Genomic DNA, 27934 nt, shown 5'->3' with positions numbered 1-27934 from the left:
ACTTGCTCTGTGGAAGAAAGAAAAAAAGAATTTGAAGAAATAAGACCTGGCCTAAGTATTTCTGTCATTTCCTAGATAAGTGACCTTAGGCAAATAATTTTTCTATTTTAAATCCTAGTTTTCAATTTATGTTTTTGCAAAGATGAAACAGCAATTTTTAAAAACTCTTATAAACAATAAGCACATTATAAGATGCCTTGCATAATAGAATTGAGTTTCTTGATCTATATCTTAAAGCTTTAAATTAAATAAACATGAGGATGGGATGTAAGAGGTACACTGAGAAAAAAAAAACTGACAACCAACAGTAAGGTAGGTATGATATTAAGGGAGGAATAAAACACTATTTTTAAAGTGGCAATAAGAGCTCAGAGTGAGCCATTTAACTAATAGGCTTAAACAGCCCTTACTTATTTCTAGGGCTTCCCTTGTAGCTCAGTCAGTAAAGAGTCTGCCTGCAGTGCAGGAGACCTGGGTTCAATCCCTGGGTTGGGAAGATTCCCCGGAGAAGGAAATGGCAACCCATTCCAGTATCCTTGCCTGGAAAATCTCTTGGACAGAAGAGCCTGGTGGGCTGCAGTCCATGGGGTTGCAAAGAGTTGGGCACGACTGAGAGACTAACACTTAACTTACTTATTTCTAAGACACTGAAGCTATTTATCTCAACACAGCATAGTGATTGATATCTGTGACATGAAGCTTAAATCTGAAGGTAAATTATATCCTATGTATTATTATTAAAGGAATTCCTAATAAATTTTGGAAAGACTACAGTCAAACATGACTACAATAAAAATTCTAGTTGGGTGATCCGTAAGTGAATTAGTTTCTACTTAGGAACCAAAGCCTTCATATCATGTGACCTTAGAATGATTACATTTATGAATAAAATGAAGAACTGCATCACTAACTCACTCTTACTATTAGAACACATAGGAAAAGTATGATTTTTCAGAAGTCTTAGAAGAAAAGAAGTAATAGACTATGTTACAAAAAATGATCTCAGGAAAGGATAAAAATCAACACTCCAAGAATGACAAGATGATTACATGAAGAAAAGGTCAGAGATGTAACAAGATATTACTGAATAGCAAAAGAAACTGTATTCAATATCTTATTAAAAAAATAAAGGAAAGAAAAGGTCAGAGAGAGTATATGGCATACGTTCCTAAAAGCAAGAAATCATCTGAAGAATGGGAGGGGAGGGTTGTGAAACAGTTAATATGCTAAGTTTAAGTGACATTTATAAAAATTACTGTGGGAAATACTGTAATTGAAATAAAACTGGACCAAAAATGGTTGTAAAACTATATTTCTGGATGAGTAAAAAAGATTACTACAGAGCTGATTATGGAAATAGACTAAAAATATCAGATTATAAAAAAAATTTTCAAAAAGAACTAGTTATAGGAAGTCAAGAACTAAATTGAAAAACAGGTATATGGTCTAACATAAAAGAAGAAAATCAGTACTTTGCTGTTGTTGAAAATGGAGACAAAATCAGATTCTTTTTCACAGACTTCCATTATAATACAACTGTTCAGTTATTGTTCCCCTAAAACTTTAAAGTCAATAGAGAAGCAAAATAGTCTGATTTTTGTGTAAAGTAAGATTTCATTAGTTGTTAACTGTTATCATTTGCTAACTAAGCCTAAGTTATACCTCACTTAGGTTCTAAAACACTAATCTGAAAAGACCTCTGTAAAAACAATTTAAAAAGAATTTAGTTATCTTATGAACAAATCAATATACCTTAGCAAGTGATTTTACAATAGGATTCTCCATAATCCCCTTGAGGAAAATTAGGTCTATTTCTTCTGCTCCCGTAGATGAGGGCAGCTCCGTAAGGTTATCCAACACTTGCTGCATTGCTGCTGAGATAAAAGCAGTATTAAAAAAAAGAAGCAAACCTTAAATTCCAAACTATTATGAAATATGATTTTAAAATAAATCAAATAAAAATACATTAACAATAAACATTCTTGAAAAACACATTAGAAAAACTGAACTGTTAAACAGTATAAATTTCAAATTGACTTCCCATGAATTAGCAACAGGACAGGTTTTTACATGCAGTTTGGGCCTTTATCAGATTATCTAATACATACTTAGAAGTTTATACTTTCTTTTTATTTTTCATATTTTAAAAAATTGCTCAAGAAGAAACACAAAATTCTAAAAAACCAATAAAAAATAACAAGATTAGGTAATCAAGAAATTTCATTCCAACAAGCCCAGAATCAGATGACTTGACTATCGAATTTTATTAAACATTAAAGACTAAAATCATTACTTTACAAGCTTGAAAAAAAATGCAGAAGAGGAAGGAGCACTTTCCAACTATTCTGTGAGATTCTGAAACTAAATCCAGACAAAGACATCACAAGAAAACTACAGCCAATATCCTTTATAAGCACAGATGCAAAAATCTTTAATAAAATATTAGCAAACTGAATCCAGCAACATATGAAAAGGATTGTACACAATGACCTAGTAGATATCCCAGGAGTACATACAGCGTAGCTCATCAACATATGATAATCAATGTTATATACTATTACTAGAACAAAACCACATGGTATCTCAACAGGCACAGAAAAAGCATTTGACAAAATCAAATACCTTTTCATGCTAAAAAAATAAAAATTTGTGGAGGGACAGAAGGAAATTTTCCTTTGCTCAAGGGCATCTACAAAAACCCCATAGGTAACATCACACTTAATGATGAAAGGCTGAATGCTTTGCCATAGATCAGGAACAAGGCAAGGATGTCTACTCCTGTCATTTCTACTCAACATTGTACTGAAGGGTCTAGCCATGGCAGCTAGGCAACAAAAAGAAAAAGGCATCCAGACAAAAAAATGAATAAAACTTTCCCTTTTTGCCAATGATATGATCTCATATACAGAAAATCTTAAGGAATATATACAAAAAACTTTTTAGAACTAATAAATGAGCTCAGTAAGGTTGCAAAAAAGTACAAAAATCATTTGTACTTCTATACACTAGCAATAAACACTCTGAAAATGAAATTAACAAAACCATTCATTTTACAATAGCATTAAATCAATAAAATCATTAGAAACAAATGTAACAAAAGAAGTGCAGGATTTTACAGTGAAGCTGTATTATATCACTGAAAGAATTAAAGACAAATAAATAAAAAGATACCAAATTTTAAGGATTAGAAGACTTAATATTGTTAAGATGGCAACAGGCCTCAAATTGATCGATAAGTTTAATGTAGTCCCTATTAAAATCTCAGTTTCCCTCACCCTCTTTGGTAGAAGTTGATAAGCAGATCCTAAAATTCATGTGGGAAATACAGTAAATCCAGTATAGCCAAACAATCCTCAAAAAGAACAAAGCTGGAAGACTCACTAGTAATCAAAACTGTGGTACCAGCATAAAGACAGACATATAACTGAGAATCCATAAATAAACCCATTCTATGGTTAATAGATTTACAACAAGAGTGGCAAGATAGTTCAAAGAAGAAAAGAACAGCCTTTTATTTGGGACAACTGGATATGCATTTGAAGAAGGTGAAGCTAGATTCCTACTACATTCAAAATCACAATCTTAATTTTATTCAGATTAGTTTTATTAATAAGTTTTTTTCCCTTGATGAATCTTTAGAATAAGTATACTAATACTGTAGTTTGTTTTTTCATATTTTTATGAAAATAAAACATAAACATTGTAAAAAGACATTGTATTACTAAGTTGCTTATAATAAAACACAGTAGTTCTTTGTTTCATGCTGTCAGACTCCCTCCCAAATGATCCCATCCATAAGTAACTGCTTTGAATTTGCGGTTTCTTTTAATCATAACTATCACTGGATAATATGCTAATACTGCTACTTTTTGACATACTTATTTTAGGCATTATTTATTTTTGTTAGCATAGTACTAGCTAATCGTCAGAGAGGGCAGTGGCACCCCACTCCAGTGCTCTTGCCTGGAAGATCCCATGGGTGGAGGAGCCTGGTGGGCCGCAGTCCATGGGGTTGCTAAGAATCGGACAAGACTCAGTGACTTCACTTTCACTTTTCACTTTCCTGCATCGGAGAAGGCAATGGCAACCCACTCCAGTGTTCTTGCCTACAGAATCCCAGGGACAGGGGAGCCTGGTGGGCTGCCGTCTATGGGGTCGCACAGAGTCGGACACGACTGAAGCGACTTAGCATCATCAGCAGCAGCTAATCGTACTAGTAAAGCGTTTACTTTTCCCTCTCTGCAGACTGGCAATTTTTAAATAAAATCAACAGTTAGTGCTTTTCATATAGGACTCCTACAAGTCTCTCCCCACAATATTCCAACAAACTTCTCACATTTCTATCAGTAATTTTTCCAAATGCTCAAACAGAACTACTACCAACTTCTACCTTCGTAAACTCTATCCTGAGTAGTCTTCTCTTGCACTTTAATTGGGACAGGTTCATCTTTAGGTCTCCGACTCAGTAGGAAGAAGTAAGTTACAATTTGGGAAGTAAAGAGGTGAATGGGAGAAAAATGTGCATTTACAACAAGCAGAAAGAAAACTGATATGGAGCTAAGATGAAGTCGACACTAGGAAATAAAGAATATAAGCAAAGTCTACTTCATAATTTTGCTTGAGGTCCAAAGTGTACTCTGGGCAGGGAACAACAGAACCAACAATCTTCAGAAGTATTAGTATTTTTACCCTGTGGCTATAAATGTAGTCAGCTCTACTTTTCATAAGTATTTTTTTTTATGAGGACTTTTTTCTTTCGACATTCTACATTTGCCTTTATTTTTATTATGGAAAATTCCAAACATATACAAAAAAGATACTACAGCAAACCCAATAATTATCAGCTCTAACAATTAGCAACTCATGGCCAATTTTGTTTCATACTCCTATATACTTTCTGTCCTACGTTAACTTTGAGGCAAATCCCAAATATCATATTTGAGTGTTTATGTGTAAAAGATCAGGACTCTTTTTAAATAATGTAACAATACTGTTAGCACATCTAATAAAATAACAATAATTCCTTAATATCATCAAACATCTAGCTGGTGTTAAAACTGCCAGTTGTATAGAAGATTTTCTTTTAATATATCTTTTATACTGGTTCTTGAGATGTTTAAATTTTTGTATTTTATGCTTAATTAAACAGAAAGAAAAGTGGCAGAGACTGTGAAATATATCCTTGGTTATTTTGAAGATCTTTATAAGTTGTTACTGATTTTTTAATATATGAAATCTAAACAAAAACTTATAAGCCAGTCATATCCCATGTTGTGAAAGGGAATCTAGAGTTGCCAAACATTCCCAAACTAATTTTTATATTTAATAGAGTTTTAATAAAACTGGGCTTCCCTGATAGCTCAGTTGGTGAAGAATCCACCTGCAATGCAGGAGATGCTGGTTTGATTCCTGGATCAGGAAGATCCCCTGGCGAAGGGCTAGGCTACCCACTCCAGTATTCTTGGACGTCCCTGGTGGCTCAGCTGGTAAAGAGTCCGCCTGCAATGTGGGAGACCTGGGTTCGATCCCTGTGTTGGGAAGATCCCCTGGAGAAGGGAGAGGCTACCCACTCCAGTATTCTGGCCTGGAGAATTGCATGAGCTGTATAGTCCATGGGACTGCAAAGAGTCAGACACGGCTGAGTGACTTTCACTTTCACTTAATAAAACTACCATAGATCCCCTAAATAACCATGTTTTCAGGCTAATCCTGGCTTGGTCTTCCCCCGATTCACTAGGAAAATGACCTGGACGGTGAGCTCCAGGGAACTTGGGCTGAGGAGGCAGGGTAGTAGGGTAAACTGCTGCAGTTCAGCACAGGTTAGGGAAGCCAGTCTGGGTGAATGGTGTGCTGGTTAAGGTTGACAAGAATCTGGTATGTGTACTGCTATTAATTTTTGTGAAAAAGTAAATCATAAGATTCATAATGAAATTTTGAAATTGACCTCATATCCCTAGAGGCCTCATGCCCCCAAAGACTTCAAAGAGGAGATGATATCTGAGTATCCCAGACTCTGGGATATCAAGTACAAACCTTGCCTCCTCATGAAGGATGGTCCAAGACTGCTACAGCTGGAAGTCAGAACTGCTACAATTATCTGCACGGGATGAAACCTCGCCACCATCTGTGTCTCTGAAAACCTACTTCAAGCTGACAGCCAGAATCCTTATTCCTTAATGGGCAAGATTTTTGGATCCCATCTGCTACATCTTCTGAAACACTAACACTCTTTTCAAGGGTATATGCAAAGCCCTCACTGATACCTTGCTGGATATTGAGACAGCCTATGGGACACAGGACTCTTTCTGTGGCCAGAAAGAGTACCAAAACTTTCAGGAGGCCCTGACTGAGCTAGTGCCTGTGGTCAAATCTCAAAGTGGGAGCTCTCAGCACACCACCAGTCAATAGCCAAAACCTAACCCAGTGGCCCAACAACCAACAGGTGACACACCTCCGCTACAGTGAGAAGAGTAAACATATGCTTCTCAAACCGAAGATCTTGAAGGAAGCTACAGTGGACAGCATGGATTTTAACTGCTCAGGTCCACTTATATGTGGATTATTTTCAAGAAATATGTACTAGAGTACTAAACATCTGTTGCTAGTTGAGTCTGCCAACACGGAACTGCAGAGACAGTATAAAGGGATTTTCCACTGTGCAGAGGGTGGGTGGCCTTAATCACCTGTGCTGTTGAAGGGTCAACTGTATAACACATTGGGGAGCATTCTGTGATGGAACTGAAGGACTCTCACGGAAGACTGAGACAGACCAACTGCATTGTGCTTGCCAGGCAGCCCAGGTCATTGGATTCTGAAGGCCCAGACTGGACCAGCCGAAGCCCCACTGAGTCCAGAGCTTTTAGAGCTCATACCTAGAGGACCACTCTCTAGCACTTTCTTATGAGCAGTTTCAGAACATCTGATAAGGCTTTACTGTCTCCTGGTAGAGCTCTTTTCTGGAGTTGAATTCAGATGTCATTCTTAATGTTCCTATCAAAAAATTCTCACTTAGTTTACCTACCCTGTTCCAGGTTACTTAATCACAGTGGTGAGAGTTGAGGTGAGGGGTCTTGGAATTTTCCCTATCTTCCCCTTTTGAATGAAAACTGGGTTTTGGGTGTCTCAGAGTTGACAGGCAGGAAAGGCAGAGAGAAACTGGTGAGGAGGTTAGGTGAAGTGGTGAGTGCGGGTGCAACAATCCACCCTGGTGCTCCAGTTGCACCAGGATGTCAAACCTGAAAGCATCTGCCCTGACACCTTCATTTCATACTCTGCTGTGAATAAAATAAATAATGTTCTAATACCTGGCATAATCCCATCTCCCTCACTTGTTGGGATATTATTGGACAGTGTGAAGAAACAATTGCCCCTAACAAGCCAATTCACTGGCTTATAAATTAGTGATCTAATAACATGATCAAAAAATAAAATAGTTCTTTTTAATTAAGTCATCCTAAAAGCATATCAAAGATACACAAGAAAATATGCAAAAATTATAACAAGGAGCAGTGAGAGAATTAACCTTATAAACTATTAAAACATTAATTAGATCTATAACAAGCACTCTAACATGGATTACCATAAGGCAACTCTTACACATAAAACCTCAATACATGAAACAGAAAGCTGTTTCATATAGTGAGAATGCTACAAAGCTGAGTTGGATCCAGAGAAGCAGGGAAGTGTCCCATTTTACTCAGAGATTTCAGGAAGAAAGGAAAGTCCCAAAACTCAGAAGATAAGTTTCCTACAAGTTTCACTCCTCCTCCTCTATTAAAGAGGATGGACTCTAATCAGAAGCTAGATTCAATGACATACAAATGGGATTCCTAAGTAAACTAGAGAAAAATTAATATATTTAATCTATACCCTTCAAAAAAATATGAACAAAACAAGAATAACTAAACATGAAAACTAAAAGCAAGAATGTAACTCACCAAGTTGCAAGGAGAGATAAGAAAGCCTTCCTCAGCAATCAACACAAAGAAAGAGAGGAAAACAACAGAATTGGAAAGACTAGAGATCTCTTCAAGAAAATTAGAGATACCAAGGGAACATTTCATGCAAAGATGGGCACAATAAAGGACAGAAATGGTATGGACCTAACAGAAGCAGAAGATATTAAGAAGAGATGGCAAGAATACACAGAAGAACTGTACAAAAAAGATCTTCACAACCCAGATAATCACGATGGTGTGATCACTCACACTCACCTAGAGCCAGACATTCTGGAATGTGAAGTCAGGCGGGCCTTAGGAAGCATCACTACGAACAAAGCTAGTAGAGGTGATGGAATTCCAGTTGAGCTATTTCAAATCCTGAAAGATGACGCTGGAAAGTGCTGCACTCAATATGCCAGCAAATTTGGAAAACTCAGCAGTGGCCACAGGACTGGAAAAGGTCAGTTTTCATTCCAATCCCTAAGAAAGGCAATGCCAAAGAATGCTCAAACTACCACACAATTGCACTCATCTCACATGCTAGTAAAGTAATGCTCAAAATTCTCCAAGCCAGGCTTCAGCAATACATGAACTGTGAACTTCTAGATGTCCAAGCTGGTCTTAGAAAAGGCAGAGGAACCAGAGATCAAATTGCCAACATCTGCTGGATCATCGAAAAAGCAAGAGAGTTCCAGAAAAGCATCTATTTCTGCTTTATTGACTATGCCAAAGCCTTTGACTGTGGATCACAATAAACTGTGGAAAATTCTGAAAGAAATGGGAATACCAGACCACCTGACCTGCCTCTTGAGAAACCTATATATAGGTCAGGAAGCAACAGTTAGAACTGGACATGGAACAACAGACTGGTTCCAAATAGGAAAAGGAGTACGTCAAGGCTGTATATCGTCACCCTGTTTATTTAACTTATATGCAGAGTACATCATGAGAAACGCTGGGCTGGAAGAAGCACAAGCTGGAATCAAGATTGCCAGGAGAAATATCAATAACCTCAGACATGCAGATGACACCACCCTTATGGCAGAAAGTGAAGAGGAACTCAAAAGCCTCTTGGTGAAAGTGAAAGTGGAGAGTGAAAAAGTTGGCTTAAAGCTCAACATTCAGAAAACTAAGGTCATGGCATCTGGTCCCACCACTTCATGGGAAATAGATGGGGAAACAGTGGAAACAATGAGACTATTTTTCTGGGCTCCAAAATCACTGCAGATGGTGATTGCAGCCATGAAATTAAAAGACGCTTACTCCTTGGAAGGAAAGTTATGACCAACCTAGATAGCATATTCAAAAGCAGAGATATTACTTTGCCAACAAAGGTGTGTCTAGTCAAGGCTATGGTTTTTCCAGTGGTCATGTATGGATGTGAGAGTCGGACTATAAAGAAAGCTGAGCACTGAAGAATTGATGCTTTTGAACTGTGGTGTTGGAGAAGACTCTTGAGAGTCCCTTGGACAGCAAGGAGATCTAAGCAGTCCATCCTAAAGGAGATCAGTCCTGGGTGTTCATTGGAGGGACTGATGCTGAAGCTGAAACTCCAATACTTCGGCCACCTGATGCGGAAAGCTGACTCACTTGAAAAGACCCTGATGCTGGGAGCGATTGGGGGCAGGAGGAGAAGGGGACGACAGAGGATGAGATGGTTGGATGGCATCACCTACTTGATGGACATGGGTTTGGGTGGACTCCGGGAGTTGGTGATGGACAGGGAGGCCTGGCATGCTACGGTTCATGGGGTCGCAAAGAGTTGGACATGACTGAGCGACTGAACTACCTGAACTGAATTTCAAGAAACATTAACTGCCAAAGAAACAGGCTTACTTCTTATTAGGAGGTTATTTTAAAAAAGGGGGGGAGGGTGGGAGAAAGAAAAAAGAAAGAGCCAAAGAAAGAACAAGATTAAATTAAATTAGTGTGTGGGGGGCGGGGTTAGGAGTGGGGATTGCAAGAATCAAACTGAAGAATTTTCCCACTAGAAAGGGCAATGAGAGAAAAAGCATGGAAAACCTGTTATGGATCATGAAAAACTAGGAGAAGGAATTAAGAGGGAAAGCAGAAATTAATCCTAGAGGAAAAAAAAATAGCCATAGATCTGATCATTACACTGGCTGTTTCAAAAGGCAAATAAAAAAAAGGCTGATACTTGGCTAGTGTGACTAATAAAAGACAAGACACAAATAACTTCGGAAATGTAACGAAAAAATAACTGCAGGCATAAGATATAAAAGAAAACACAATGAACAACTTTATTTAAAAATGTAGTCAAGCAAGGATTTTTTAGTGAAATGTCAATTACTGAAATTTAGGAAAAAGGTAAAAATTGAAACAGATCATAATGGAAGAAATTCAAAAGGTTTTCAAAGATCTACCATTTAAAAAAGACATTAGGCCTAGATAGGTTTGAGAATAAGTTGTACCAAACCTTTAAGAAAGAGATTTATTCACATTTTAAAGCAAAACACAGGAAGAGATCAAAAGCTTTCTGAGTTCTATATGGATTTCAAAATTCAATAAAAAGTATATATTAATACTAAACTCCATATGAGTATATATGCATATATCCCAAACAACATATTAGCAAAATGAATCTAACAATGTCTTAAAAAATAACAATACACAAGCACAGTTTACCCTAGTAATGTAAAGATAATTTAACACTGTGCGTGCATATGTGAGAAGTCGCTTCAGTCATGTCCAACTCTGTTACCCCATGGACTGTAGCCTGCTAGGCTCCTCTATACACAGGATTCTCCAGGAAAGAATACTGGAGTGGGTTGCCATGCCCTCCCTCCAGGGGATCCTCCTGACCCAGGGATCAAACCCATGTCTTTTACGTTTCCTGCATTGGCAGGCAGGTTTTTTTTTTACCACTAGTGCCACCTAGGAAGCCCAGTTTAACTTTAAAATATATAATATAATTTAATATATATGACAGTATACCACCCTCAATGCTTCAAATACAAGAAATAAAATTTAATATTCCTAATGGAAAATGAGGTCAGGGGCAGCGGCCCAGAGTACCAGACTGTGACGGTGCACGAAAGGCCAAGAGGAGCTACCCTGTGTCCGAGGTCGGGGGGGTGGGGGTGGGGCTGGGGCCGGCCGAGAGGAGATACCCATCGTCCGAGGTCGGGGGGGGGGGGGGGGGGACGGGGGGGGGGGGCTGAGAGGAGTTACCCCACGTCCGAGGTCAGGGGCCGCGACGACAGGAGTTACCCCGCGTCCGAGGTTAGGGGCCGCGACGAGAGGAGTTACTCCGCGTCCGAGGCCAGCGGCGGTGGGCGGGAGGAGCTACTCCACGCCCCCACGCCCTAGGCCAGTGACGGTGGCCGGGAGGATCAACCCCACGTACAAGGAGCCGTACAAGGAGCCGTGGCTGCGCGGGCGCAGGAGGGCCTAGAGGAGCTATCCCACGTTGAAGGTCAGGAAGGGCGGCGGTCAGGAGATACCCCTCGTCCAAGGTAAGGAGCAATGGCTGCGCTTTGCTGGAGCAGCCGTGAAGAGATACCCCACGCCCTAGGTAAGAGAAACCCAAGTAAGACTGTAGGTGTTGCAAGAGGGCATCAGAGGGCAAACGCACTGAAACCATACTCAAAGAAAACTAGTCAATCTAATCACACTAGGACCACAGCCTTGTCTAACTCACTGAAACTAAGCCATGCCTGTGGGGCAACCCAAGATGGGCGGGTCATGGTGGAGAGACCTGACAAAATGTGGTCCACTGGAGAAGGAAATGGCAAACCACTTCAGTATTTTTGCCTTGAGAACCCCATGAACAGTATGAAAAGGCAAAATGATAGGATACTGAAAGAGAAATTCCCCAGGTCAGTAGGTGCCCAATATGATACTGGAGATCAGTGGAGAAATAACTTCAGAAAGAATGAAGGGATGGAGCCAAAGCAAAAACAATACCCAGCTGTGGATGTGACTGGTGACAGAAGCAAGGTCTGACGCTGTAAAGAGCAATATTGCATAGGAACCTGGAATGTCAGGTCCATGAATCAAGGCAAATTGGAAGTGGTCAAACAAGAGATGGCCAAGAGTGAATGTTGACAGTCTAGGAATCAGCGAACTGAAATGGACTGGAACAGGTGAATTTAACTCAGATGACCATTATATCTACTACTGCGGGCAAGAATCCCTCAGAAGAAATGGAGTAGCCATCATGGTCAACAAAAGAGTCCGAAATGCAGTACTTGGATGCAATCTCAAAAACGACAGAATGATCTCTGTTCGTTTCCAAGGCAAACCATTCAATATCACAGTAATCCAAGTCTATGCCCCAACCAATAACACTGAAGAAGCTGAAGTTTTGAACGGTTCTGTGAAGACCTACAAGACCTTTTAGAACTAACACCCCAAAAAGATGTCCTTTTCATTATACGGGACTGGAATGCAAAAGCAGGAAGTCAAGAAATACCTGGAGTAACAGGCAAATTTGGCCTTGGAATACGGAATGAAGCAGGGCAAAGACTAATAGAGTTTTGCCAAAAAAATGCACTGGTCATAACAAACATCCTCTTCCAACAACACAAGAGAAGACTCTACACATGGGCATCACCAGATGGTCAACACCGAAATCAGATTGATTATATTCTTTGCAGCCAAAGATGGAGACACTCTATACAGTCAGCAAAAACAAGACCAGGAGCTGACTGTGGCTCAGACCATGAACTCTTTATTGCCAAATTCAGACTTAAATTGAAGAAAGTAGGGAAAACCACTATACCATTCAGGTATGACCTAAATCAAATCCCTTATGATTATACAGTGGAAGTGAGAAATAGATTTAAGGGCCTAGATCTAATAGATAGAGTGCCTGATGAACTATGGAATGAGGTTCATGACACTGTACAGGAGACAAGGATCAAGACCATCCCCATGGAAATGAAATGCAAAAAAGCAAAATGGCTGTCTGGGGAGGCCTTACAAATAGCTGTGAAAAGAAGAGAAGCAAAAAGCAAAGGAGAAAAGGAAAGATATAAACATCTGAATGCATAGTTCCAAAGAATAGCAAGAAGAGATAAAAGCCTTCTTCAGCAATCAGTGCAAAGAATTAGAGGAAAACAACAGAATGGGAAAGACTAGAGATCTCTTCAAGAAAATCAGAGATACCAAAGGAACATTTCATGCAAAGATGGGCTCGATAAAGGACAGAAATGGTATGGACCTAACAGAAGCAGAAGATATTAAGAAGAGATGGCAAGAATACACAGAAGAACTGTACAAAAAAGATCTGCACAACCCAGATAATCACGATGGCGTGATCACTGACTAGAGCCAGACATCCTGGAATGTGAAGTCAAGTGGGCCTTAGAAAGCATCACTATGAACAAAGCTAGTGGAGGTGATGGAACTCCAGTTGAGCTATTTCAAATCCTGAATGATGATGCTGTGAAAGTGCTGCACTCAATATGCCAGCAAATTTGGAAAACTCAGCAGTGGCCACAGGACTGGAAAAGGTCAGTTTTCATTCCAATCCCAAAGAAAGGCAATGACAAAGAATGCCCAAACTACCGCACAATTGCACTCATCTCACACGCTGGTAAAGTAATGCTCAAAATTCTCCAAGCCAGGCTTCAGCAATATGTGAACCATGAACTTCCTGATGTTCAAGCTGGTTTTAGAAAAGGCAGAGGAACCAGAGATCAACTTGCCAACATCCGCTGGATCATGGAAAAAGCAAGAGAGTTCCAGAAAAACATCTATTTCTGCTTTATTGACTATGCCAAAGCCTTTGACTGTGTGGATCACAATCAACTGTGGAAAATTCTGAAAGAGATGGGAATACCAGACCACCTGATCTGCCTCTTGAGAAATTTGTATGCAGGTCAGGAAGCATCAGTTAGAACTGGACATGGAACAACAGACTGGTTCCAAATAGGAAAAGGAGTATGTCAAGGCTGTATATTGTCACCCTGTCTATTTAACTTATATGCAGAGTAGATCATGAGAAACGCTGTACTAGAAGAAACACAAACTGGAATCAAGATTGCCGGGAGAAATATCAATAACCTCAGATATGCAGATGACACCACCCTTATGGCAGAAAGTGAAGAGGAACTAAAAAGCCTCTTGATGAAGGTGAAAGTGGAGAGTGAAAAGTTGGCTTAAAGCTCAACATTCAGAAAACGAAGATCATGGCATCCGGTCCCATCACTTCATGGGAAATAGATGGGGAAACAGTGGAAACAGTGTCAGACTTTATTTTTCTGGGATCCAAAATCACTGCAGATGGTGACTGCAGCCATGAAATTAAAAGACACTTACTCCTTGGAAGAAAAGTTATGACCAACCTAGATAGCATATTCAAAAGCAGAGACATTACTTTGCCAACAAAGGTCCGGCTAGTCAAGGCTATGGTTTTTCCTGTGGTCATGTATGGATGTGAGAGTTGGACTGTGAAGAAGGCTGAGCGCCAAAGAATTGATGCTTTTGAACTGTGGTGTTGGAGAAGACTCTTGAGAGTCCCTTGGACTGCAAGGAGGTCCAACCAGTCCATTCTGAAGGAGATCAGCCCTAGGATTTCTTTGGCAGGAATGATGCTAAAGCTGAAACTCCAGTACTTTGGCCACCTCATGCGAAGAGTTGACTCATTGGAAAAGACTCTGATGCTGGGAGGGATTGGGGGCAAGAGGAGAAGGGGACGACAGAGGATGAGATGGCTGGATGGCATCACTGACTCGATGGACGTGAGTCTCAGTGAACTCTGGGAGTTGGTGATGGACAGGGAGGCCTGGCGTGCTCCGATTGATGGGGTCGCAGAGTCAGACACGACTGAGCAACTGATCTGATCGGAAAATCTTACCATTAAATGACTAGAAGAAAACCAGAATAATTTTATATCAGAATCTGTACGAAGCATTATCCTTAATGGAGAAACGTCAGAAGCTTCACCATTAAAGTCAAGGACAAGACAAGAATATCCACTAAGATTCAGATCAGATCAGATCAGATCAGTCGCTCAGTTGTGTCCGACTCTTTGCGACCCCATGAATTACAGCACGCCAGGCCTCCCTGTCCATCACCAATTCCCGGAGTTCACTCAGACTCATGTCCATCGAGTCAAGATGCCATCCAGCCATTTCATCCTCTGTCGTCCCCTTCTCCTCCTGCCCCCAATCCCTCCCAGCATCGGAGTCTTCTCCAATGAGTCAACTCTTTGCATGAGGTGGCCAAAGTACTGGAGTTTCAGCTTTAGCATCATTCCTTCCAAAGAAATCCCAGGGTTGATCTCTCTCAGAATGGACTGGTTGGATGTTCTTGCAGTCCAAGGGACTCTCAAGAGTCTTCTCCAACACCACAGTTCAAAAGCATCAATTCTTTGGCGCTCAGCCTTCTTCACAGTCCAACTCTCACATCCATACATGACCACAGGAAAAACCATAGCCTTGACTAGACGAACCTTTGTTGGCAAAGTAATGTCTCTGCTTTTGAATATGCTATCTAGGTTGGTCATAACTTTCCTTAAGATTACTACTTTTGAAATCTCTACTGAATGTTTTAATCAACGTAGAAAGATGTTACAAAAGAAACAAACATACACAGGTTATAGCTATCCACTTAGGAGAAAGACTAAGGAATCAACTGAAAAATTATTGAAGTTATAAGAGTTTGACTTGTGTCTTGGTAGACACAAGAGCAATATAGAAAAATCAAAAGTTTTTCTAAATAACAGTAAAAACCAATTAAAAAACATCACTGAGAGAAAGAAACTACATTCACGACAGCAACAAAATTTACAAATAAGAAATAAGGCTAAAATAGAAATGTTCAGATAGATACGCAATAAATATAAAATATACTAAAGGATACTTGGGCTTCCCTGGTGGCTTAGATGGTAAAGTGCCTGACTAATGTGGGAGACCTGGGTTCAATTCCTGGGTAGGGAAGATCCCCTGGAGAAGAGAACTGCAAACCATTCCAGTATTCTTGCCTGGAGAATTCCAAGGACAGAGGAGCCTTGCATTCTCTAGTCGCAAAGAGTCGGAAACAACTGAGCAACTAACACACACACACACACAAAGGATATTTAAAATAAATAAATGAAGAGACCATGTTCTGGCATAGGACAATCCAATTCTATAAAAATATTAATTCTCTCCAAAACATTTCATACGAAAAAAATGAATGAATAAATCCTAACAAATTCCAACAGGATTTTGTGGTAAAGCTATTCTAAAATTTACTTGAAAGAGAAAATATGTAAAACCAGCCAATATGTTTGTAAAAAATCACGTGTAAAGAAGGTGCTGGTGCTATCACATATAAAAACATTATAAATTAAACTGGTGTGGTATTGGCACAGTAACAGAGAAATCCTGACAAGCTAAATAGGATTTAATATATGCAGAAGGTGACATTTCAAATCATTGGGGGGTAGGCTTCAGTTAGATATCGTAGATTGACTACTTAAGTTTATAGTCTTTCCCTCTAGAATCTCTATTAAAACAGAAGCAAAGTAATAATAAAGTTTTTTTTTTTTAACCCATAAGAATAAAGAGGGAAGAAAAGAAATAAAATAGCAAAAATATTTGAAAGTTTGGAAGTGATAGGAAGAGAAACTGAACTGGAGTAAAGGAAGCAGTAGATTCCACCTCCTAAATATTTCTGCAATCAAAAAATTTCTTCCCATCATGAGTCCTAGCTATCATCATTTTTTGCCCAGACTATATAAGAGCTTCCTACACACATTCACATATGTACATATACACACACAAGAGCTTCTTACACATACACACATACACATCTCTCACCCACAAGATATTTATTACAATGTAAATTATATGGCCTCTAAGTCTTTAAAATATATTGCTAATTTCAACAATCTGCACCAACCTTTGTGGCTTTAGCCACCACAATCTTTCCCCTGTCCTGATGTAAACAACTCCTAACTTAACATCACCTTTGTGTACTTAATTCATACAGGTCCTTCAGAAGCAAAATTCCTATATGTCCTTGGAGGCTCCAATTAGGGTGAATTCTTCTAATGCACATTTTTGTAGTAGTCTAAGCTTTATAACTCTGATAAAACAAATGATGTTGATAAGTATTTATTTACTGTATAATTTTCTTTCTAAACTCTTAAGTAATAAGCACAGAAATCTTATCTGTCCTGTTCAAATCTATATTCTCAGCAACTAGCCCACAGTGTGGTACATCACAAGTTCTCAGTAACAGAGTTTCAATCACAAAAATGTAACATTTTTCTGTTACCAAAAATAAAGAATTGCTTTCAAGTTATATGAGCTTCCCTGGTGGCTCAAACAATAAAGAATCCACCTGCAATGCAGGAGACCTGGGTTCAATTCCTGGATTGGGAAGATCCACTGGAGAAGGAAATAGCTACTCACTCCTGTATTCTTGCCTGTAGAATTCCATGGAGAGAAGCCTGATGGGCTATAGTCCATGGGGTCGCACAGAGTTGGACACACCTGAGCAACTGACACTTAAACACTTTCACTTTCAAGTTATATATTGTTATTTATAAATAAAACTTCCATATAAAACAGAATCAGATAAATATGGTATAGTTTACAAAGCAATAATCTTAAAGCTATTAACTTTCTACAAACTGTATAATAAGCCACAAAGATAGAAATGCTACCTTTTCAATGTTTAGTCTACTAAAATGGCAAGCTTTTACAGAAGCACTTACACATAAACATATTTCTAACTTTTTACAATATCATTCAGTAAAAAGACATAAAATAAAAATTTTTATTAAAATTTAATAAAAGTTCACCAGTAAAGGCAAACATAATGGTAGGAAGTCATCCACACACAAATATGGTATCAAAACCAATGACTGTGAGAAGAGAACACAAATGCAGGGCATTAGAAATGCAACTGAAATCAAAACACCAGCAACTTAAAACAATCTTGCTGATATATAGACAGCTATATCAAAACCTAGTAACCACAAACTAAAAATCTACTAGATATACACACAAAAAAGAAAAAGGAATCCAAACATAACACTAAAGTTAGTCATCAAATCACAAGAGGACAAAAGAGGAAGGCTAGAAAAACAAATCCAAAGCAATTAATAAAATGGCAATAAGAACATACACATCAATAATTACCTTAAATGTAAGTGGATTAAATGCTCCAACCAAACGACATAGACAAGTGGAATAAAGACAAAAACAAGACCCATATATATGCTATCTATAAGAAAATCACTTCAGATCTAAGGACACACACAGAATGAAATTGAGGGGATGGAAAAAGGTATCCCATGCAAATGGAAATCAAAAGTAAACTTGAGTAGCGACACAGTTATCAGAAAAATGACGACTTTAAAATAAAGATTTATAAGATAAAGAAAACAATACATAATGGTCAAGGAATCAATCCAAGAAGATAAGTCAACTGTAAATATGCACCCAAAGGAGCACCAAAATATATAAGGCAAATACTAATAACCATACCAGGAGAAAGCAACAATAATACATTAATTGTGGGGGCTATTAAGACCCAACTTTCAACAATAGATCATCCAGACAGAAGATCAAAAAGAAAATACAGGCCTCTGGAACCTATTATACAGAGTGAAGTAAGCCAGAAAGAAAAACACCAATACAGTATACTAACGCATATATATGGAATTCAGAAAGATGGTAACAATAACCCTGTGTACGAGACAGCGAAAGAGACACTGATGTATAGATCAGTCTTATGGACTCTGTGGGAGAGGGAGAGGGTGGGGAGATTTGGGAGAATGGCATTGAAACATGTATAATATCATGTATGAAACGAGTTGCCAGTCCAGGTTCGATGCACAATACTGGATGCTTGGGGCTGGTGCACTGGGACGACCCAGAGGGAGGGTATGGGGAGGGAGGAGGGAGGAGGGTTCAGGATGGGGAACACAGGTATACCTGTGGCAGATTCATTTTGATATTTGGCAAAACTAATACAATATTGTAAAGTTTAAAAATAAAATTAAAAAAAAAAAAAAAGAAAATACAGGCCTTAAATGACACATTAGATCAGATCTACTTAACTGATATTTAGAGAGCATTTCATCCCAAAGCAGCAGAATACACATTCTTCTCAAGTGCACATGGAACATTTTCCAGGACTGATCACATGCTGGGGCTGCAGAGCAAGCCTCAGTAAATTTAAGAAAACTGAAATGATATTAAGCATCTTTTCTGACCACAACACTGTAAGATTATAAATCAACTACAAGAAAAAATAGCTAAGAAAATACAAACACATGGAGCCTAAGCATTATGCTAAATTACCAATGGATCACCGAAGAAATCAAAGAGAAAATTAAAAAATACTTAGAGACAAATGAAAAGGAAAGCATAATGATCCAAAACCAATGGGATGTGGCTAAACTAGTTCTAAGAGGGAAATTTATAACAACACAATCTTACCTCAGGAAATAAGATCACAAATAAACAACCTAATCTTACACCTAAAGCAACTAGAGAAAGAACAACAAACACAACCCAAAGTTAGTAGAAGGAAAGAAATCATATAGATATGTGCAAAAATAAATGAGATGCTAAGAAAACAGAAAAGATCAATGAAACTAAAAGTTAGTTCTTTGAAGGGACAAAATTGATAAGCCTTTAACTACACTCATCAAGGAAAAAAAGGAGCTCAAATGACTATAGTCAGAAATGAAAATGGAGAAGTTAACATGGACACCACAGAAATACAAAGGATCACTCAGTTGTGTCCAACTCTTTGCAACCCCAGGGACTGCAGCACGCCAGGCTTCCCTCTCCATCAGAGACTATTAATACTACAACCAACTATATGCTAATAAAATGGATAACCTGGAAGAAAAGGAAAAATTCTTAAAAAGGTTCAATCTCCCAAGACTGAATCAGGAAGACAGAGAAAATATGAACAAACCAATCACAAGTACTGAAATCGAAACTGTTATTAAAAAACTCCTAACAAACAAAAGTCCAGGGCCAGATTACATTACAGGTAAGTTCTATCAAACATTTAGAGAAGAGTTAACACCTATCCTTCTGGAACTATTTAAAAAAAAACTGCAGAGGAATACTTCCAAACTCATTCTATGAAGTCACTATCACCCTGATACCAAAACCAGACAAAGACACCACAAAAAGAGAATTACAGGCCAGTGTCACTGATGAACACAGACGCAAAAATCCTCTAGAGAATACCAGCAATCCAAATCCAACACCATGATCAAATGTGATTTATCCCCAAGATGCAAGGATTTTTCAATACCTACAAATCAATCACTGTGATTCACTGCATCAACAAAATGAAAAGCCATATGCTCATCTCTATAGATGCAGGAAGCTTTTGACAAAATTCAACATTCTTTTATGATAAAAACTCTCCAGAAAGTGGGCATACAGAGAACATGAAATTCAAAGTGTTAGTCGTTCACTCATGTCCAACTCTTTGTGATGCCATGGACTGTAGCCCGCCAGGCTCCTCTGTCCATGGAATTCTCCAGGTGAGAATACTGGAGTGGGTAGTCATTCCATTCTCCAGGGGATTTTCCTGACACAGGGATCAAACTCAGGTCTCCTGCACCGGAGGCAGATTCTTTTATCATCTGAAGTACCAGGGAAGGCCCAGAAAGAGCACACCTAAATATAACACATGCCATATATGACAAATCTACCACTAACATCATACTCAATAGTGAAAAACTGAAAGCATTTCCTCTAAGATTAGGAACAAGACAAGGATATCCACTCTCATCACGTTTATTCAATATATTTTTGGTAGTTCTAGCCATGGTAATCAGAGAGGAAAAAGAAATATAAAGAATCCATATTGGAAAAGAAGTAAAACAGTCACTTTGCAGACAACATGATATTACACAAAGAAAATTCTAAAGTGGCTACCAAAAAACTACCAGAGCTCAGCAATGAATTCAGTGAAGCTGCAGGATACAAAATTAACACACAGAAATCTTTTCCTTTCTGTACACTAACAATGAAAGACCAGAAAGAGAAATTAAAGAAACAATACAATTTACCATCACATCAAAAAGAATAAAATACCTAGGAATAAACCTACCTAAGGATACAAAAGATTTGCACTTCAAACAAAAGAAAAAGCGATGAAAGAAACAGATGACGCAGTTAGATATACCATGTTCTTGGATTGGAAGAATCAATACTGTCAAAATGACTATACTACCAAAGGCAATCTATAGATTCAATGCAATCCCTATCAAATTACCAATGGCATTTTCCACAGAACTAGAACAAAACAATTTGCATAGACACACAAAAGATCCCAAATAGCCAAAGCAATCTTGAGAGAGAAAAATGGAGTTGGAGAAATCTGGCTCCCTGACTTCAGGCACAAAGCCACAGTCATCAAAAGTATGGTACTGGGACAAAAACAGAAATATAGATCAATGGACAGGATAGAAAGCTCAGAAATAAACCTGTCCACTTCTGGTCAATTAATCTATGACAAAGGAAGCAAGACTATACAATACTGGCGACAGTCTCTTCAATAAGTGGTGCTGGGAAAATTGGACAGCTACATGCAAAAAAATGAAATTAGAACATTCTTAAAACACAAAAAACAAACTCCAAATGGATTAAATACCTAAATGTAAGACTGGATACTGTCAAACTCTTAGAGGAAAACAGCACAACACTTTGACATAAATCACAGCAGTATCTTTTTGATCTACCTCTACGAATGATGAAAACAAAAACAAAAACAAAAACAAAAACAAACAAGTGGGATCTAGTTGAAGTCAAAAGCTTATGCACAGGAAAACACACACACACACACACACACAAAATGATAACAGAATGGGAAAAAATACTTGCAAATGATGTGACTAACAAGGGATTAGTCTCCGAAATTTACAAACAGTTCATGCAGCTTAATATCAGAAAACAAAACAAAACCCACACGACCAAAAAACAGAAGAACTAAATAGACAATTTTCCAAAGAAGATATACAGATGGCCAAGAGGCACATGAAAAGATGCTCAGTACTGGTACTTAATTAGAGAAAAAAGTAATGTACATCAAAACTACAATGAGACATCATCTCAAATCAATCAGAATGGCCATCATCACAAAATCTACAAACCATAAATGTGACAGGGTGTGGAGAAAAGGGAACCCTCCTCTACTGTTGGTGTGAATGTAAATTGGTAGAGCTACTACGGAGAACAATACAGAGGTTCCTTAGAAAACTCAAAATAGAGCTACCATATGATCCAGCAATCCCACTCCTGGGCATATATCTGGAGGAAAGCATGGTTTGAAAGGATATTTGTACCCAAATATTCATTGTAGTGCTATTTACCATAGTCAAGATATGGAAGCATCCTAAGTGTCCACGAACAAAGAAATGGATAAAGATGTGGTACATTTAAGTATTACTCAGCCACTAAAAAGAATGAAATAGTGCCATCTGCAGCAACATGGATGGACCTGGCGATTATCATATTAAGTGAACTAAGCCAAACAGAGAAAGACAAATACCATATAATCTCACTTACATACGGAATATTTTTCTTTTTTTTTTTACATGTATAATATTTTCTTTATTGTTGATGATGATGACTATTGATACCATAGTGCTATTTTATTATGCACAACATGCTATTGTCTCAAATATTAGAGAGTGATCAAAGATCAGGATGAATGATTAGTTTAGCTTTCTCTCTATTTTATACCGATCTGGCAGACCGTATTATTATTTGACCATCCACTTAATCCAGACATTTTTTTGTTCTAGATGCTTTATGTATACAATCTCGTTTAGTCCTCTAAACAACCCTATAAAGTAGAAAATCACATTGATATTATGGTGATGATTAAACTTAGACTTCAGGGATTATTGCATCTGCTCAACATTCCAGGACAAGTTTGCATCAGAGTTGGGGTTCTGACCGACAAAAAACATAAAAAATAAACTTATTTACAGAAAAGACTCACAGACTTAGAGATCAAACATATTTACCAGTGGGGAAGGGTGGGAGTGAGATAAACTGGGAGTTTGGGATTGATACGTACACACTATATTTAAAATAGATAAACAAGCAGAAACTACTGTATATCATAAAGAAGTCTGCTGAATATTCTGTAATACACTGAATAGGAAAATAATTTGAAAAAGAATAGATACATATACTAATATATGTATAACTGAATCACTTTGCTGTACACCTGAATCTAACACAACACTATTAATCAACTATGTTTCAATATAAAATAAAAATTAAAAAGAAAGAAATTTGGATCAAGACAGGATTCTTTATGATTAATTTTTGACACAATATTCACTTGGCTGATTTCACCATGACAGCAAGAGTTCATCTAAATCCTCAAGTCAATAAAAACAATTATTTTCTACAAAATGACATCATGTAGTCAATACCTTAGCTCTCAAAACAGTATCCTGAAATTCTAATCTAGTTATAATGCATCAGAGAAGAAAGTTAAACTTTGTGCTCAGTTAACTTAACCTTAGCTGAGTGCTTACAGACCAGGTGTGAAAGTGAAAGATGCTCAGTCGTGTCCGACTCTTTGCAACCCCCATGGACTTTACAGTCCATGGAATTCTCCAGGCCAGAATATTGGAGTGGGTAGCTGTTCCCTTCTCCAGGGAATCTTCCCAATCCAGGGACTATTGCAGGCGAATTCTTTACCAGCTGAGTCACCAGGGAAGCCCATAGATACAGAAGAGACTAGAAACACAGTTGTCTTTCCTTCAAAAACTGAATCTAGTAGAGTAGACCAAAATGTGTAAACATATGAATAAAGTATGATGATAAGAACACTACTGAGGAATCAGAGAATTAAGTGATATAGCATAGTGGCTAAAAGCCTGGACACTACCACTTAACTATTTCTGAAAACCAGAGTAAATGAATTAACTCCTCCAAGTCAGTTTCCTCCATCTGTTAAGTGGGGGATGGCAGTACTATCTATCCTACAGGGCTGGTGCAACTAAATAATACATGGAAACTCCTGGAACAGTACCTCCTAGTGCATTATTAACACAGTGAATACCGGAAATGAGTAAAAGATTAGCTCTTTTATTTGGTGGGGGTGGTGGGACGGTAAGATGATGAGACTGGTGAGACACCCAGTGGAAGGCATCCCAGTGCAAACCACCAAAGAGTTCACCCTATTGAAAATCCTGAATTTATAATTAATGTTTAAACCCTTAAAACAAAACGTGGAGCCGTATTTCCCAAAGAAGCCTATAAAAAAAAAAATCTAAGCTTTGAGCCAATAAAAGAAAAGGGCAGGCACAGTGGATGGGTAGCCACTCACAGCAATTAAGGACCTCCACACACAAGGGCAGATTTTATTTTCTTGGGCTCCAATATCACCATGGATGATGACTGCAGCCATGAAATTAAGACACTTTCTCCTTGGAAGCAAAGCTATGACAAACCTAGACAGCATATTAAAAATCAGAGACATCACTTTGCCAACAAAGGTCTGTAAAGTCAAGCTATGATTTTTCCAATAGTCATGTATAGATGTGAGAGTTGGACCATAAAGAAGGCGGAGTGCCAAAGAATTGATTCTTTTGAATTGTGGTGCTGGAGAAGACTCTTGGGATTTCCCTAGTGGCTCAGATGGTAAAGAATCTGCCTGTAATGCAAAAGGCGCAAGAGACGCAGGCTCAATCCCTGGGTTGGGAAGATTCCCTGGAGAAAGAAATGGCAACCCACTCTAGTATTCTTGCCTGGAAAATTCCATGGACAGAGGAGCCTGGTGGGCTACAGTCCACGGGGTCACAGAGTCAGACATGACTGAGCGACTCTCACTTTCATATCTTATCCTCCAATTAAAAGTAAAATTTAAAAAGAAACAGGAAACAATGGTGTAACCCTTTTTGCACAGGATTGTTCTCTACCAAATGCCTGTAGTGTTTCTCAGTTATTATGACAACCAAAAATTCCCCTCACCACACTGCCTAACACTTCTAGGGGTGGCACACCCTTCTCCCCTTCTGTTCTTTCAACTTGCACAAATATGTTCCAACTCCAGGGTAAATTCCTCCTTCTTAATTTAGCTATTTGCGGGTTCTCAGCTTGCTCACCAGTTTTTTTTTGTTTTTGTTTTGCCTAAATATCTGAAGGCAAAGTCCACCATTCTAGAAAGTGCGATGAGGGAGAGCCTACACAACTGCAGAGGAAATTCTCAACAGATAGATATTCTGAATTAATCAATGCAGTCCTTCATTTGTAAATGTAAACCAACCATTATTGATCACCAGACATCTGAAGAAAACAGTGACAAGGGACAAAGTTGAACAAACTAAATTACAGGGGAAACAGATGGTGCTGAGAACAGAACTTTAAAATTTTATATTTATTAGCATTCTCAAAAACATGTGAGGCTACTGCACTCATAAAAGAATGGGCCACTAAGGAGGGAGAAAATGGAGCAACTCAAGAAGAAAAAGTACCTGGCAACTACTGTAAAAATAATACAGTTTTTACTACCTGTAAAAATAATGCAGTTAAATAAAAAAAAAATCAAACAGCAGACTAAATGATAGAATAAGGTTGATATTACTAACCTGGAAAATCAAGTCAAGGTAAACTCTCAAATGTAGAGGAAAAGATAGAAAATATGAGAATACTTAAAATATGGAATCTAAATCCAACAGGGTGTATCAGGAGTTACACAGGACAAAATCAGAGACAAGGATGGGAAGGAAACAGTTGAAAAAACAGTAGAAAATTTCCCCAAATTTAAATGACATAAAAAACCTCAGATTGAATGGAAAAGACCCATATTTGGACACCTAAATAAAATTTCGAAACGTTGAGGATTAAAAGAGGGGAAGTGAAGATTTCCTGAAAGAAATGAAAAGACCTTGTAAAAGTAACAGACTTCCATGCCACTTATTACTGGTTAATATTTAAAACCAGAAGATAATGGAGTAAAAATGTCAAAGTTCTGATGAAAGTTAAAAAACTTTATATGTTATTTTAAAAATTATATATATTTGTATATATGTGTGTGTGTGTATATATGTATGTGTGTGTATATATATACCAGTTTGGTGAATGGAAGTTTACACTGAAATATTTTAAAATAAACACAAAAATTGATTTCCTCCAAAGTGATTTTCTTTCTAGGCTTCCCAGCAAAATGTATTCCCTATATTTGAATATAAGCTTTTTTATTTACATGAACATGATGGTTTTATTAATAAAATCTTAATAATCTTTCCCCACTGGAGTTCATTTTTTTCAATACATCTAGCTTTTCACTATATGGAAGAGTCAACATTTATTTAGTTTGTCCTCTACTGAAAGATATACAGGCTGCTTCCATTTTTAATAGCTGTAATCTGTTACAATCAACACCAATATGTCCACATCTACATCTGTACATACATACATGTTGTTTTGTTATTGTTTACAGTCGCTCATTCATGTCTCTTTTGCGACCTCGTGGACTGCAGCCTGTCAGCCTCCTCTGTCCATAGGATTTCCCAGGCAAGAATACTAGAGTAGGTTGCCATTTTCTACTCCAGGGGATCTTCCTGACCCAGGGATCAAACCTGTGTCTCCTGCAAGTCTCCTGTATTACAGGCAGATTCTTTATTGCTGAGGCACCAGGAACACCACAGATATATATATTTATGTATGTATCATTATTGACTACGCCAAAGCCTTTGACTCTGTGGATCACAACAAACTGTGAAAAATTCTTAAAAGAGATGGGAATACCAGACCACCTTAGCTGCCTCCTGAGAAATCTGTATGCAGCTCAAGAAGCAACAGTTAGAAATGGATATGAACAATAGACTGGTTCCAAATTGGGAAAGGAGTACGTCAAGGCTGTATATTGTCACTCTGCTTATTTAACTTATATGCAGAGTACATTATGCAAAATGCCAGGCTGTATGAAGCACAAGCTGAAATCAAGATTTCTGGGAGAAATATCAATAACCTCAGATATGCTGATGACACCACCCTTATGGCAGAAAGCAAAGAAGAACTAAAGAGCCTCTTAATGAAAGTGAAAGAGGAGAAAGAAAAAGTTGGCTTAAAACTCAACATTCAGAAAACTAAGATCATGGCATCTGGTCCCATCACTTCATGGCAAATAGATGGGGAAACAGTGGAAACAGTGAGAGACTTAACTTTGGGGGGCTCCAAAATCACTGCAGATGGTGACTGCAGCCATGAAATGAAAAGACGCTTGCTCCTTGGAAGAAAAACTATGCCCAACCTAGACAGCATATTATAAAGCAAAGATGTTACTTTGCCAACAAAGGTCCGTCTAGTCAAAGCTATGGTTTTTTCAGTAGTCATGTATGGATGTGTGAGATGGACCATAAAGAAAGCTGAGCACCGAAGAACTGATGCTTTTGAACTGTGGTGTTGGAGAAGACTCTTGAAGTCCCATAAACAGCAAGGAGATCCAACCAGTCAATCCTAAAGGAAATCAGTCCTGATTATTCATTGGAAAGACTGATACTGAAGCTGAAACTCCAATACTTTGGCCACCTGATGCAAAGAACTGACTCATTGGAAAAGACCCTGATGCTGGGAAAGATTGAAGGCAGGAGGAGAAAGGGGTGACAGAGGATGAGATGGTTGGATGGCATCATTGACTCGATGGACATGAGTTTGAGTAAGCTCCGGGAGTTGGTGATGGACAGGGAAGCCTGGCGTGCTGCAGTTCATGCAGTTGCAAATAGTTGGACACAACTGAGCCACTGAACTGAACGTATCATTAGTAAGTAAAGGCTAAGAGCATTGCTAGATCAAAGAATATGTAATTTTTCAATTGTCAGATACTGTCATACTGTCCTTTATAAATAGGTTGTATCAATTACATCTCCATCAAGAGGGCCTCATTTCATTATTTGTTATAATAATAATGAATTGCCTCATAAAGATATATCAATATAAATGCTGAGAACATGTGTAGCAAAGAGTGATTAAAAAAGAGTTAATTCTGAATTTTAATCTTTTTCTCCAATATAGCATTAAAGAAAAATTTAA

The 27934-nt window shown here is 38.2% G+C and overlaps 1 protein-coding gene and 1 pseudogene across 28 annotated transcripts in view; one reads left to right on the top strand and one right to left on the bottom strand.

Moving 5' to 3' along the window:
- PALS2 (protein associated with LIN7 2, MAGUK p55 family member) overlaps positions 1-27934 on the bottom strand; it is a 164260-nt gene that overhangs the window by 63101 nt on the left and 73225 nt on the right. For 24 of the 28 annotated variants that reach the window (XM_086396317.1, XM_086396307.1, XM_086396312.1 and 21 more), the window contains one exon: positions 1753-1871. The exons of 2 other annotated variants lie outside the window; for them this stretch is intronic. In XM_086396317.1, the coding sequence (XP_086252443.1) occupies positions 1753-1869 (117 nt within the window). In that variant the 5' untranslated portion in view covers positions 1870-1871. Of the gene's footprint in view, positions 1-1752; positions 1875-27934 lie in introns of all 28 variants that reach the window. 2 more of the 28 variants (XM_086396304.1, XM_086396315.1) reach the window with 1 other exon arrangement.
- LOC147374075 (lipid transport auxiliary protein 1 pseudogene) lies at positions 5742-6408 on the top strand (annotated as a pseudogene).

Source organism: Bos grunniens, chromosome 4 (genome assembly GCF_055505025.1).
Source record: "Bos grunniens cultivar Pamir isolate PY7600 chromosome 4, Bosgru_T2T1.0, whole genome shotgun sequence".
NCBI classification, from domain to species: Eukaryota; Metazoa; Chordata; class Mammalia; order Artiodactyla; family Bovidae; genus Bos; species Bos grunniens.
The sequence above is the reverse complement of the archived record's forward strand: the minus strand, read 5'-3'. Positions and strand labels throughout refer to the sequence as shown.